The sequence below is a fragment of the Myotis nattereri genome (genome assembly GCF_964212035.1).
Source record: "Myotis nattereri genome assembly, chromosome: 10".
NCBI lineage: Eukaryota > Metazoa > Chordata > Mammalia > Chiroptera > Vespertilionidae > Myotis > Myotis nattereri.
In genome coordinates, this window is record NC_138085.1 from 73,691,905 (window position 1) to 73,704,361 (window position 12,457).

At 52.5% G+C, this 12,457-nt stretch overlaps 1 protein-coding gene across 1 annotated transcript in view; it reads right to left on the minus strand.

The window, feature by feature from the left end:
* Positions 1-438: 438 nt before the first annotated feature.
* Positions 439-12,457, minus strand: part of EFR3B (EFR3 homolog B) — a 65,386-nt gene continuing 53,367 nt past the window's right edge. Inside the window, exons 13-23 of the mRNA XM_081101285.1 lie at positions 11,421-11,593; positions 10,889-10,964; positions 10,278-10,439; positions 8,701-8,832; positions 7,993-8,060; positions 7,137-7,264; positions 5,748-5,839; positions 4,339-4,387; positions 2,709-2,815; positions 1,378-1,427; positions 439-999 (exon numbers count right to left, since the gene is read on the minus strand). Coding sequence (XP_080957411.1) covers positions 894-999; positions 1,378-1,427; positions 2,709-2,815; positions 4,339-4,387; positions 5,748-5,839; positions 7,137-7,264; positions 7,993-8,060; positions 8,701-8,832; positions 10,278-10,439; positions 10,889-10,964; positions 11,421-11,593 — 1,143 coding nt within the window. The 3' untranslated portion in view covers positions 439-893. The remainder of the gene's footprint in view (positions 1,000-1,377; positions 1,428-2,708; positions 2,816-4,338; positions 4,388-5,747; positions 5,840-7,136; positions 7,265-7,992; positions 8,061-8,700; positions 8,833-10,277; positions 10,440-10,888; positions 10,965-11,420; positions 11,594-12,457) is intronic.

The following is a 12,457-nucleotide window of genomic DNA, read 5'->3' on the forward strand; positions in this document are numbered from 1 at the left end:
TCTGGTCCTGCCTTCCCTCAACCCAGAGGCTGTAGAAACACACCGGGCTCCACAGGAAGAAAGGTGTTAAGAGAGAGAGCTCAACTTGGAGAAACATCCAGAAGGGAGAGAACCATGGGAGGGCCAAGCAAGCTCCCTCTGAACCAAGGAGGTGAGAATAGGGTCGTGCCCACTTCTGCCTGCTGCGCCTGGGCGGGTGGGGGGCGGGGGAGAGAGAGGCAGGCCCCTCCACCAGCAGCCACCTCCCCTTCCTGTCATCCTTTGCTGCCCCCCTCCCGTGTCTCTACCCAGCTCCTGTTAGAAGGGCTCAGCATCCATTCATAATAGAAAGAATCACTAAGAGAAGCTGGCAGGGCGAGAGGGGGAGTGGAAGAGACGCAGGAGACCCGAGGGCCTCGGGACGGAGGGGAGGGGGGTGCTCTGAGAACGTCCCCCAGCTTCCAGCTCTCCCCCGGCTTTCTCTAGATTGCTGTTCACAGCGTCCTTGGACCAACAGGTGTCTCCATCCAGTCCCCGCCTCAGGGGACGGCAGCTGTGCCCCCTCCCACCCCCACCATAGAAGCCTTTCACCTGCTGCACCACCACACCACGCAGGAGCTGCAGGAGCTGCAGGAGCTCAGAACCCCCCACCCCCCACCCCCGATTCTTGGCCCCTCGCTGACACAAAGGAGACTAAAGGGAACAGTTGAGAGGCTTATTGGTCCTAGAGGGGCAGGTAGCCAACCCCTCAGGGGAGACACAGGGGAAGCGGGAGGGTCTGGGGCTCTACCTTGTTTAGGTGGGAAGATGACCTTTTCTGCGATCCCTGTTAGACTTGCAGGTAGTAGGGGTGGGGTGTGAGGGTGAGCCCCTCCCTCATGCCCACCCCTCCAAGCAGCTCCACCTCTTGGAATTCAGTATACACACAGGTCTGGAAACTTCATCTCGTAGACGGGGATGGAGTGGTTCTGAGGCTGGCCGTAGGCTGCAGTGATGGTTCCTGATGGGCTGGGCGGGGGCCTGGGCAGGAGCACATGGAGGAGAAAGGGATGAGGAGCGGGTCCCACCCCATGCAACCAAACAGAGCAGCTGCTTTGTGTTTCTCTTTGAACAGGGACCAGAGCCTTTGTCACTCTGTGGGTTCCCAGGTTTCAAGTTGTTCTAGAATCTACAGCTCCATGGCAGGCTCTACAGTGACAATGTTGCTTTAGAAAGTCAAGTCTCAGCCTGGGAAACAAGGACCCTGACTCTTTTCCAGGGTTCACTGAGCCGTCTCTTGTCCTCTCTAGTCTCAGCTTCCCTTTTGGGGAGAGTTGGTGGCTGAGTCCAGCCTGGGGAGGAGGGCGCCCAACGCTGGGCCACGGAGGCAGGGGTCCCCAGGCCAGGGCTGCCACTTACCGGATGGTGATTTCAAAGATCTGATTGAGTTTGCTCTGCAGCAGTGACGCCTAGACACAAACAGAGGGGGAGTCAGCTGGGGTTCCCGCACCGCTGCGGGTGGTCATGAGCCCACCTGTCCAGAGCGCGCACTGGAGGTCTGGGCAGTGCAGCCTCAGGAAGGGAATGGTGGGAGCTCGATTACAGCACTTGTCTGTGGACCCTGGCTGTGGGTTCAGGTCAGGCAGAGCCGCCCAGCCACGGCCTGCTGGGGCACCAGGAGGACTTCAGCAGGCGGTTATTGAAGGACCCTTAGCTCCTCCAAATGGGACGGTAGCGCCTGCTGGGCATGAGTCAGGAGGCTGAGAGCTGGTTCCAGCTCTGAACTCCAAAGAAGCAGCTGTGCAAAACTGGTGGTTTAGGGAAGATGTGCCTTCTGGTCCCTTCTGGCTCCGACTGTGTGAGGGAGCTGGGCACGTGTTCTGTACCTGGGCCTCAACTCCGAGCTCATGAAACGAGCAGCATCTACCTCTTGAGATGGGACAAGAGGTCAGGATAATATAGGCCCCCCCCCCCAATCAACATTATACTTATATGTATTTATATGTTCTTATATATAGCTATCATAATTGGAAATATATACATGTATATTAGAAATATATATTGTATAATAAAAAGACGTGTTTTTATGGAGAGGAAAAAGTACAATTAAGTATGAGTGACTGTAACTTTTGGAAGTTCACAAGTACATTTCTTTGTGACTAAGAGGAACATGTGACCAGCAAACCCTGGCAGAGACAATCAATCTCAAGAAATGTCTGTGCCCCTCCCTGAAGTATAGACACGAGCCCCTCTTTCCCCTTGTCCGGGGCCCCCTCTCTCAGATCTTTCCCAGGCCCGCTGTTCACCCCCTGCCTGCAGGTCCTGCTGCAAGCACTGGCCATCTTTCCTTCCCCATGGGCTCCTTCCCCATCACTCCGGATGTGACTGGCACCAGCACGCAGAGTAGTCATGGGAACGAAATAAACTAACAGATGTAAGGTGTCTGGGGCACCTCACAGGTAAAGCGCTCGGCACACACTTGCTATGATGATGATAATTATTATAGTCTGTCTGTCTGATGCAGGAGCTCCTGAGGTCAGGGCTTCTTTCTTACATGAAAAGTGCGAGGTCTGGAGGCCTGGGTGGCCAGTAGCCAGGTCTTTGGTTCATGGGGAAACACTGTAGGGCCAGGGTGCTGCTGGCATCTCAACCCTAATCTCTGGGTGACTCAAGTGCCAAGATCTAGCAACCCCGTCCGTCCGGCCCTGGACCCTCCGCCCCCGAGGGCTCGCCCTGTGTGCCTCACTCACCCGGGCCCCGCAGTGAGCTGCGATCTCCTCGAAGGGCGCCTTCTGGAACTTCTCCACCACCTGCCGCCGCCGTTCGCGCTCCTGCTCCTCCACCGCCACACTGTCCACTGCAGCACAGAGTGCGGTCAGCCCGCAGGGCCTGCCCACTGACAGGGAGCTGGGTGGACTCCTCCCGGAGCTCTGTCTGTGACCGCAGCGCCGGCTCCCCCCTGCTGATGGGCCGGGTGCGGTGGCCTGGAGGGTGTGGTGCCATCATGTGGCCCCAACAGGTCTAGACCTTTCCTGAGGGCCCAGCGACCTTCCTTGTGTAAGGGTTTGAGAACCAGCTGAGCAGACCCTGAAGCTGGGCTTTTAAAGCCCATGTAACTGCACTGCCACTAGGACTCTTAACGGGAAGTTCCTGGAATAGGAAGTACTCTAGGGGGATTTGAAAAGCGACATCAACAATGGAAAGGCCAGACAGACCACAAAAGGCCAGACAGCCGAAACCGGTTTGGCTCAGTGGATAGAGCATCGGCTTGCGGACTGAAAGGTCCCAGGTTCGATTCCGGTCAAGGGCATGTACCTGGGTTGCGGGCACGTCTCCAGTAGGAGATGTGCAGGAGGCAGCTGATCGATGTTTCTCTCTCATCGATGTTTCTGACTCTCTATCTCTCTCCCTTCCTCTCTGTAAAAAATCAATAAAATTAATTAAAAAAAAAAAAAAAAAAAAGGCCAGACAGACCCAGAACCCCTATGGCAGAGTGGTATGAAGCTGTGTACATATCCCTCTTGGTATCCAAAATGAGTCAGAGAAAAAAGGGGAGGGGTCTCAAACATGTCCATCATTCGCTGTTTAAGAAGGCAGAGTGTGTACGTTCAGGAGCACCATCAATGACAACAAACATAAAAAAGGTCTGGCATGTGAAGACAAAATTTGTCATCAGCATTCAGAAAAATTCTCTCATTTGACGTACTTCAGACAGAAGACGTAATACTACATTTTAAAATCTATTGCCGCCCGCTGGTGTGGCTCAGTGGTTGAGCATGGACCCATGAACTAGGAAGTCACAGTTCGATTCCCGGTCAGGGCACATGCCCGGGTTGCAGGCTCGATCCCCAGTAGGGGGCATGCAAGAGGCAGCCAATCAATTATTCTCTCTCATCACTGATGTTTCTCTCTCTCTCTCTTCCTCTCCTTTCCTCTCTGAAATCAATAAAAATATTTTAGAAATCTGTTGCCATTATTAAATAAATATTAATATGATTTATTCTTAATATATTTCATTGGTCAACTTGTTCTTCTGTATCACATTCTAACAAAAAAACAGTCAAAGTCTTTATACACAACTGCTTTTTACCTGACTGGCTGTAACCCTCAGTGGATTACCTTAAAGGCAGCAGTCAGTAGAAAAAGGGTTGTCTGACCTAAGAGACACAGGGCAACACTGATCCCTCACGAGAGCAGGACTTCCCCCTGCAGCTCTGGGAGTTGGGATGAGTTCAGAGGAAGCCACAATGTCTGCCCTCAAGTCTGTGCTGAATCATCCTCGGGAAGACAGCAGATGGGGCTGCACACACCCACTCGCTTGCAACCAAGACCCAGCTCTGCCCTCCCCTCCAACCAACTCCCTGGGGGCCTCCCACTTACCAATGGCCTTCTTCAGCGTCTCATAGGTGATCTCCTCTGCTGGTACTCGCTGAGGGAGAGGGGACAAGTGTGACAAAGGTGGAGCGGGGGAGGAATCAGAGGACGCAGCCGTGGCTTCCTTAGTTACCTGGCAGCCCCTTCACTTCTCAAAGAATGTCCCAATGGGCAGAAACTCCCCCAGGACACCCTCCTTCTCACCAGGGTCTCCGGAAGCTCTCCAAGAGTCATGACATGGGGGTGGGGAGGCTAATCCCTCATTAGAGCCTCAACTAATAGAACCCACTATCTCCTCCCCCTGGCTTGTCCCATTAAGCCCAGTGGGAGGAAAACACTGTGTAATTAAAAAAAAAAAAAAATCTTCAGATACCTAACAGAAAATATTGGAAGCAAGAAGAGATTATATTTGCAGATGGCCATATAATCTCAAATGTCAGTTTCAAGAACTGAATAACATTTTTGAGGACTTAAGGGATGTGGGTGCGGGAGTAGCATCCAACTCATGCTGCGGTTCTAACATTTTTGAGATCCCCAGTCTTGTAGAGCTGGAAGGGCCTGGTTCAACCTCATTTCACTTCTCCAATTAGCCTCCTTCCTTCCATGGGAAGGTTCCAGATAAGCTCTGAAAAGCCCAGGACTGGAGGTCTCCCCCAGTAAGTGAAGGTTGAGGGCATGGTGACAGGGAGGCTTGATCTCGAGCCCAATGGGTTCTCCTTGCTCCTTGGGGAAAGACGAGGTCTCCATGGCCATACCAGCCCTAATGGGTAGAAACTGTCCCTGCTCCAAACTCCACACGTCTTCTTGTCCAAGTCCCCTCCCCATTTCTTTCCCATTTGAGAAGTACATTTGGAATTTCCACTACGATTCCTTATTCTCCCTTTCTCGTGGGTACATCTGCTTTATTTTCTGAGGGAGAAGAAATAATGGCAGGGGAGAGAGCACATATTCAGTTGTACAGAGACTAGATATTCATAGCCCTCAAGAAAAGATGGGAGAGAGATGTTTGAGCTGCAGCCTTCTCTTTAAAAGAGCACCTTTATGGGTGTGCCTCGCCCTCATCTCTCCTATTAACCTTCCGATTTCCAATATGGAGCGTGCTTGTCCCCACCGTGAATGGAGAATGGCAACCAACAAGTCTTTCAAGAGCGATTTTTATGGCATCCTCATGGGAGTGCAGTAGGGAGGAAGGTGGATACAGATCACTTCTTCCAGATGGAAATGTCTGTGGTCTACGGGATGACAGTAGGAAAACTGGACTTCCCTGAGAAATTTACTTTCTGTGCAACCTTACCTGTGTTGTGCACTTAGGGGGGCCTGGAGCATGGGGTGTTTGACTGCATAGAAGCAGGAGCAGGTGCCCTCCCCAGGGGATGCTGGGCTTCACCAGGGCAGTGTCTGGGGGAGACACTCACCTCCTCCCTCTCAGGGCTGTTCCTAGATTCCACCTCCACCTGCAGGGAAATGGTTTCTCCAATGCTCTTCCTCTTGGACAAGCGATCCTCATCTGGGAAAGGAGAAGCCAGAAGCAAGATTCCTAGCTGTCAGGGAGCGAGCCAGGATCTTGCCCCTGGCACCATCTCCCATGCCCTCTGCCTTTGCCTGGTCCAGTGGTCGGCAAACTCATTAGTCAACAGAGCCAAATATCAATAGTACTTCTTCAAAATGGACTCGCCCAGGCCGAAAACCGACTTCTGTGCATGGGCCACGAAGTTTCAATCGCACTGTACATGCGCCCGCACGTGGTATTTTGTGGAAGAGCCACACTCAAGGGGCCAAAAAGCCGCATGTGGCTTGCGAGCCGCAGTTTGCTGACCAAGGGCCTGGTCCACGTCCTCTGAGAGCTCAGGGCACATGAAGTCTACAGCTGGCTTTTTAAAAAAATATATTTCATTGATTTTTTACAGAGAGGAAGGGAGAGAGAGAGTTAGAAACATTGATGAGAGAGAAACATCGATCAGCTGCATCCTGCACACCCCCTACTGGGGATGTGCCCGCAACCAAGATATATGCAGGCTGACGCTTTATCCACTGAGCCAAACCAGTTAGGGCTACAGCTGGATTTTATGGCTGGGCTTTCTCTGCCCATTTTAGGATGGTGGGTTCTGCTCTTTAGGGCTAAGATTTTGAAATCCTTGATGAGTTCAAAGAAGCTGCTTATGGCCAGAAAGCATATCTCAACTTATGCAAGCATCATCTTGCTCAGAGCACTAATGACTGTCATTTGTGTAGCATTTACTACACGCATTTGCCTTCATTATTTTTTTAAAAATATATTTTATTGATTTTTTTACAGAGAGGAAGGGAGAGAGATAGAGAGTCAGAAACATCGATCAGCTGCCTCCTGCACATCTCCCACTGGGGATATGCCCGCAACCCAGGCACATGCCCTTGACCGGAATCGAACCCGGGACCTTTCAGTCCGCAGGCCGACGCTCTATCCACTGAGCCAAACCGGTTTCGGCTGCCTTCATTATTTTATGTACTTTTCTCAGAGGTGCCGGAAGACATCTTGGGAGTCAGTGACAGAGAACTGGGTCTCTGTAGCCCATGTGTGGCACAGTGGGGCCTCTCCCATCCACAAGCCAGGCTATCTTGTGGGCCAGTTACTTCTAAGGACCCTGCACTGAGGAGGAGAGGTGGGGAAAACCAGAGGATCTCACCATAGATCTCCACTGTGCCTTTCAGCTCTTGTGTGACATCCAAGGGGCCATGGAAGGTGACTGAAGCCCCTTACACTCAGGCCCTTACCTGGCCATGACAAGCCAGAGGCAGGCCTGGGAGTCCTTGAGCAGGGCTCATACCTGTCAGCTGAGGGATGTAGGGCAGGGAGAGCCTGTCTGAATTGTAGCCACTGCCCCCCAGGACTTCACTGATCTTGCTCTGGCGGAAGAGGAACTCAATCACCACTCCATCAAGATCCTGAGACAGCCTGGATGACAAGGGAGGGAAGAGGCAAGTGAGAGTTGTGGATAACGAGGATGATTTCCTAATAACTTATTATAAAGGCAACATTCATTATACCAAATGACGGAGATGCAAATGGGGAAAAAATCACCCCTTGTCCCACTTCCAGAGATAACCTTCAGTGAGCAGAATCCTTCAGTCACATACATTTATACACACACAACCACCGCCCCCTTCCTGTTCTATGATCTATTTCATGTACCTCTTCTATAGTGAATATATCACATTAATATCACATTAACTATTCTTTGAAACCATTGTAAATGGGCTATCAGTCGACTGCTGTGTGGATGGCCATAATTGATAAAGCCATTCCCTGGTGTTGGACATTTTCCCCCAGAATATCTTTCCCTCGCGTTCCTCTGATGCTGAAGTGACATCAGTCTGACCATGCCCCTTGGGTTGATGGCAGTGTCTTGTCTGGAACAACTGCTCCAGGATTGCTCCCCATGGGCTTGGTCACAGCGCCCAGAGGGAGCATCACATAACCTATATGGTACAACACATCCAGATGGCCCAAGGTGTGTATACAGTCACGATGCCTGTTGAACTTGACCCAGGACCTATGGGCCACGGGCAGGTTCCACTTTCAGCCCTGGAGCCCATAGAAGCCTCAGCCCCTGCCTCCGACCGCCCACCTTCTTACTCAGCTGCCTTTGATTTCCTGGACCATGTGCCAGGCGCGCCCCTCACCTGGGCTTCTCCACAAACACGTCCTCGGGGAGCATGTACGGGGCCTCTTTCTTCCTGGTCTCTATCACCTGGAGTTTGGGAGGAATCGCAAGGTAAGAGCTGGGCGCAGCAGGGAGAGGGAGCTCCGAACAAGCAGATGAAAGAGCTCCCGCCCACTCAGTGGTTCCTCCCTCCTGCAAATCGGTGGCAGAGCGCCCTCCCCCTGGCTTCTGAGGGGGAAACTCAGACCACAGTGACCCTCAGAGCAGCCGGGCGGTCTGCTCAAGCATACGGGCCACTGACACATATGTACTAAGCGTCCTCCAGTGCAGGGGACTTAGCTCCCGAGAGGCTGTTCTTTCTTGCTTCTGTGACCTGTTCCTGGTTTCTCTTTGAACCTGGAAAATGGAGCATAGGTCACGCCGTTCCCACGCCCTGGTGCACTGCAAACACATCCGGATGGACAGTGACATGCTGAGTTTCCCTCGGTATCCTTTGCCAATTTTTGACAAGGAAGGTGAAAGCTATGAAGATGGTGAGAAGTGGGAGGAGAGCTGGCAGGCAAGTGTACGGGGGAGGCGAGTAAGCAATGATGCTACTATTTTTAATGAAGAGGATGACTAAGCACAGGGCTCATGCAATTAAGGAAAAGTTCTGGGGAAACCCCAAGTGAGGGCTTCCTGCGTTCGCACAGTCATAAGGACATCTCAGGGTCACGGGGACACCAACCTCATGGATGTGCTGGCAGAAGGCTGGCACTGTCGTGAGCTGGCTGATGAGGTTCAGGTAGGCCGCGCCCAGCGCGTAGAGGGCACAGCGGTTGTATACCGGCAAGTTCTCTTCATTGACCTGGGCCAAGTCCTGTGGCAACACAGAGCGGCGTTTGCAGTTTTTAATTGACAAACTATACTGGTGCCCCACCTTCTGCCTAACGCCCCACAACCGTAGGGAGATGGCCCACTGCTCTAGATGAAGCTTCATCAGCATTTGCCTCATCATTTCCTGGAAGTCAGAAGCCATCCTTATTAAAGCTGAAGTGAATGGCCCCTAGAACAACCCATGAGAGGCGATGACCTCAAGCCCCACTTTGCAGTTCCAGCTTTAGTGACTTTGACTATCCAAACCCTCATCATGAAACCCACCACTGGGATGCTGTTTCCTTCGCTACAGACCTTGCATGGTGCTTGGAGGACAGGATTGGCTTGCTACATTGGGTTCACATGTTAGGTTGAGAAAGTTGTGGGAGTTATTAGGGCAAGCATGTCAAACTCAAAAGCTAACATGGGCCAAATAAATGAGGCATGTGGCCTGCAGGCCGAGAGTTTGACATGCTTTTACTAGGGGGTTGGGATACAAAGGAATCTCAAATTCCAGAATGAAGACAGTCAGGCAATCATAGGATCTAGGTTGGCCTTGCAGGATTTAGCACTATCAAGCAGGTGGGGCCTAAGACTGGCCACCACTGAATTTCCAGGCTTGCCACAATTCAGGATGCAATGCCCGCCTAGCTTCAGGCCCCTGGAGGCCCTTATCTTTGAGATCTGAAGGCCATACCCCAGTGCCTAGAGCAGCCGTGGGCAAACTACAGCCCGCGGGCTGGATCTGGCCCATTTGAAATGAATAAAACTAAAAAAAAAAAAAAAAGACAGTACCCTTTTATGTAATGATGTTTACTTTGAATTTATATTAGTTCACACAAACACTCCATCCATGCTTTTGTTCCGGCCCTCCAGTCCAGTTTAAGAACCCATTGTGGCCCTTGAGTCAAAAAGTTTGCCCACCCCTGGCCTAGAGTGTACTTCTACCCAGGCAGACCTTGGAAGTCTAAAGCCTGACGTAGTGTCACACTGCCTGCCCAAGAGTCACAAGGGAGGCCTGTTGAATCTTCTGGCCCCCAGGCTCAGGACAGAACTGGAAACACGTATTTTTAATACATGCTTGAGGCGACTCAGAAGCAAATTTGGGAACCAGATGCTTTGCTTTGGAATCACTCCAGGCTTATAAGCGCCCTCTTGGCAATTCTTGGAGTCCCATTCAGACTCTTCAAGAGGCTTGAACTACTGAGGGCTAACGACCCTGCTCCCTGGGTCTCCTTGAGCCTGAGACGGGGCCGAAGCCATGGGGTGCGCATTCTTCATGGTTCACCTCCAGGGCTAGGGCGGGCGGTCTTCACGGAGGAATGGCCAACCAAGGGCACAGTATTCCCAGCTCCAAAACAATTGTTAAGCAGTTGCTCCCCAGCACTCCAATTAGTATTTGGTCACAACAGGCCCCCCCGCCCCCCGATCCCAACCCCCATGTCCCACCTGAATAGCCAGCACCAGGCGGATGAGGTCTACCACCACCTCCTCGTTGGCCAGCTCGATGCTGAGGAGCGCCAGCAAGCCATAGAGGGCCTCGTAGTGCTTCTGCGTGTTCGTTTCCTCCTTACAGCACAGGTAGATGTGTCTGTAGAGCTGCTGGGAGTGCTGGAGATGGGGATAGGGGTGTGGGCAAGGCCACCGTGGCAGGGTGGGGACAGGAGGAGCAAGAATAGAAAAACTAATCTGAAGAAAGTGGGAAAACTGTGTATACCCCACTTCCACCCCCAGGGAGAGGATGCCCAGTGGACTTGAACACGTGCAGGAGCGCATATGTAGAGAAGGCTGGGTCCAGTCAAACCAGCAGCAAAAGCCGCTGCCCAAATTGTTGCAGGAGCAGAACATAGTCACTGGCCCTGGTCCTCATTCTGGCCTTGGTGATGAGTATGACCCTGGGGGCTTGACCCCAGAGGGTTGGCTGCTCATCCTGCCTACACAAAGAGGGAGGAGGCCGGCTCCGGGAGCAGTGGTCAGCAGTGACTGGTGGACTCGAAGGTCAGGGTCCCAGGGCCTGGCCTGCTGGGGAGTCACTGTATCTTGAAGTAACATTTGCTAACCTTCTTCATGAAGACGGTGTCCTGTCGGGAGCACTTGTCCACTTTCAGCTTCAGGACAGAGATGTCACTGAGGGTACTGGAAGGGGACATGAGGGGCCACCTTAGCCCATGTGTGAGGCCAGTCAGAGCTCATGTGGTGTCACTGGGCTTCATCCCGATGCCACTGGTTGTACCAAGGCCCCCCAGTGCTCCTCCAGCCCTGGTTCCTAACCCACTCTCTACTTTCTCCCAAGCTCTCTAGTTCCTGTCCCCTTTTCCTAAATACTGATCTAGATTATTCTTTTCCTCCCCATCTGAAAACTCCCTTTAGTAGATGCTGTTTATCTCCCAAATCTCCAACCCACCCCCTATCTCCCCCAAGTCAAGTGCTCTTTCAGTCGCTCTTCCCCTCACGGGGCCCCAGGGTCAATATCTGTGATCAGTTCTCTGGTGGGTCTCACTGAGTCTCTGAGCTGTCCTCCCATCTGCATGTGTGGCCCTATCGGAGTCTCCTCCCATCACATATCAACAGGGGAGGAGGCCCCAAGTTCACCTGATGGAAGAGAACTTGTGGCGGTTGCCGTGACGATCAATGAAACTGATGAGAATCTCTAGAACGAAGAGACGGATCTCTGGGTCATCCATGAGGGCAGTGGACAGAAGGCGGTCCAGGAAGTTGCTGGGCAGGGCTGACATCATATTGCTGCACTGAAAACCTAGGGACACCTGCAAGGGAGCCCCGGATGGCCACGCTTAGGAACGCTGGCCTCTCAGGTGCAGTGAGGAGATGGAGCAGCCGCCAGCAGAGGTCTGGTCTGAAGCATTCACCCTCTCTCGGCACCTCCCAGTCCAGATCCCCCAGTCCAGACCCACCCTGGACCCTGGATGCCTGAGGCCACTTTTTTGAACACACCGACATCCGAGACAACCTCCTCCGCTCAGCTCAGTAGACATGTGGTTGGATGGGGACCGTGTGCAGGAACTTTAAATGGTTAAAAGCAAGCGAGGGATGAGTACTGAGGGGAGCAGGAGTCAGGGAGCCTCTGAACTTATGTTCCGGCCATCGGCACAACTGATGAAGACTCACCGTGAATACAAGGCTTACTAGGCGGGTGGACGGTCACAGAGCGATGGACAGACAGCGGAAGAACCTACAGCTGGGCTGCGGAATCAGAACCTACGCGCATGGCAACCAAAAGCACACACAGCGATTGGCTGTGGCCATGAAAGGGGTCTTCTGATCAAAGCCAATTGGCATAGACACATCCCACGTGATGTCAGAGCAGTCAAAAGCAGCGAAACATATTTACTGTTAAGTCCCTATGTTCTAAAACAATGCCTTGGACGATTCAGCAGGCCCTGGAGGAGCTAGCAAAACCTGGCGCCATCAAAGGCCAACACCAGTGTTCTCTGAAGGGGGATGTACCCGAGCGCGGCCCAAAATGTCACCTTACCAAGATGCCAGGTACAAATCAGTGAGGGATGTGAAGAAATGGCAGGAGTCCATACAGGAGGAGGGAACCAGATGCGGGCAGCATTAGCATGAAAAGCCTCTATACACATAGAGTGGCATGAAAGGCGTGGGCTGGG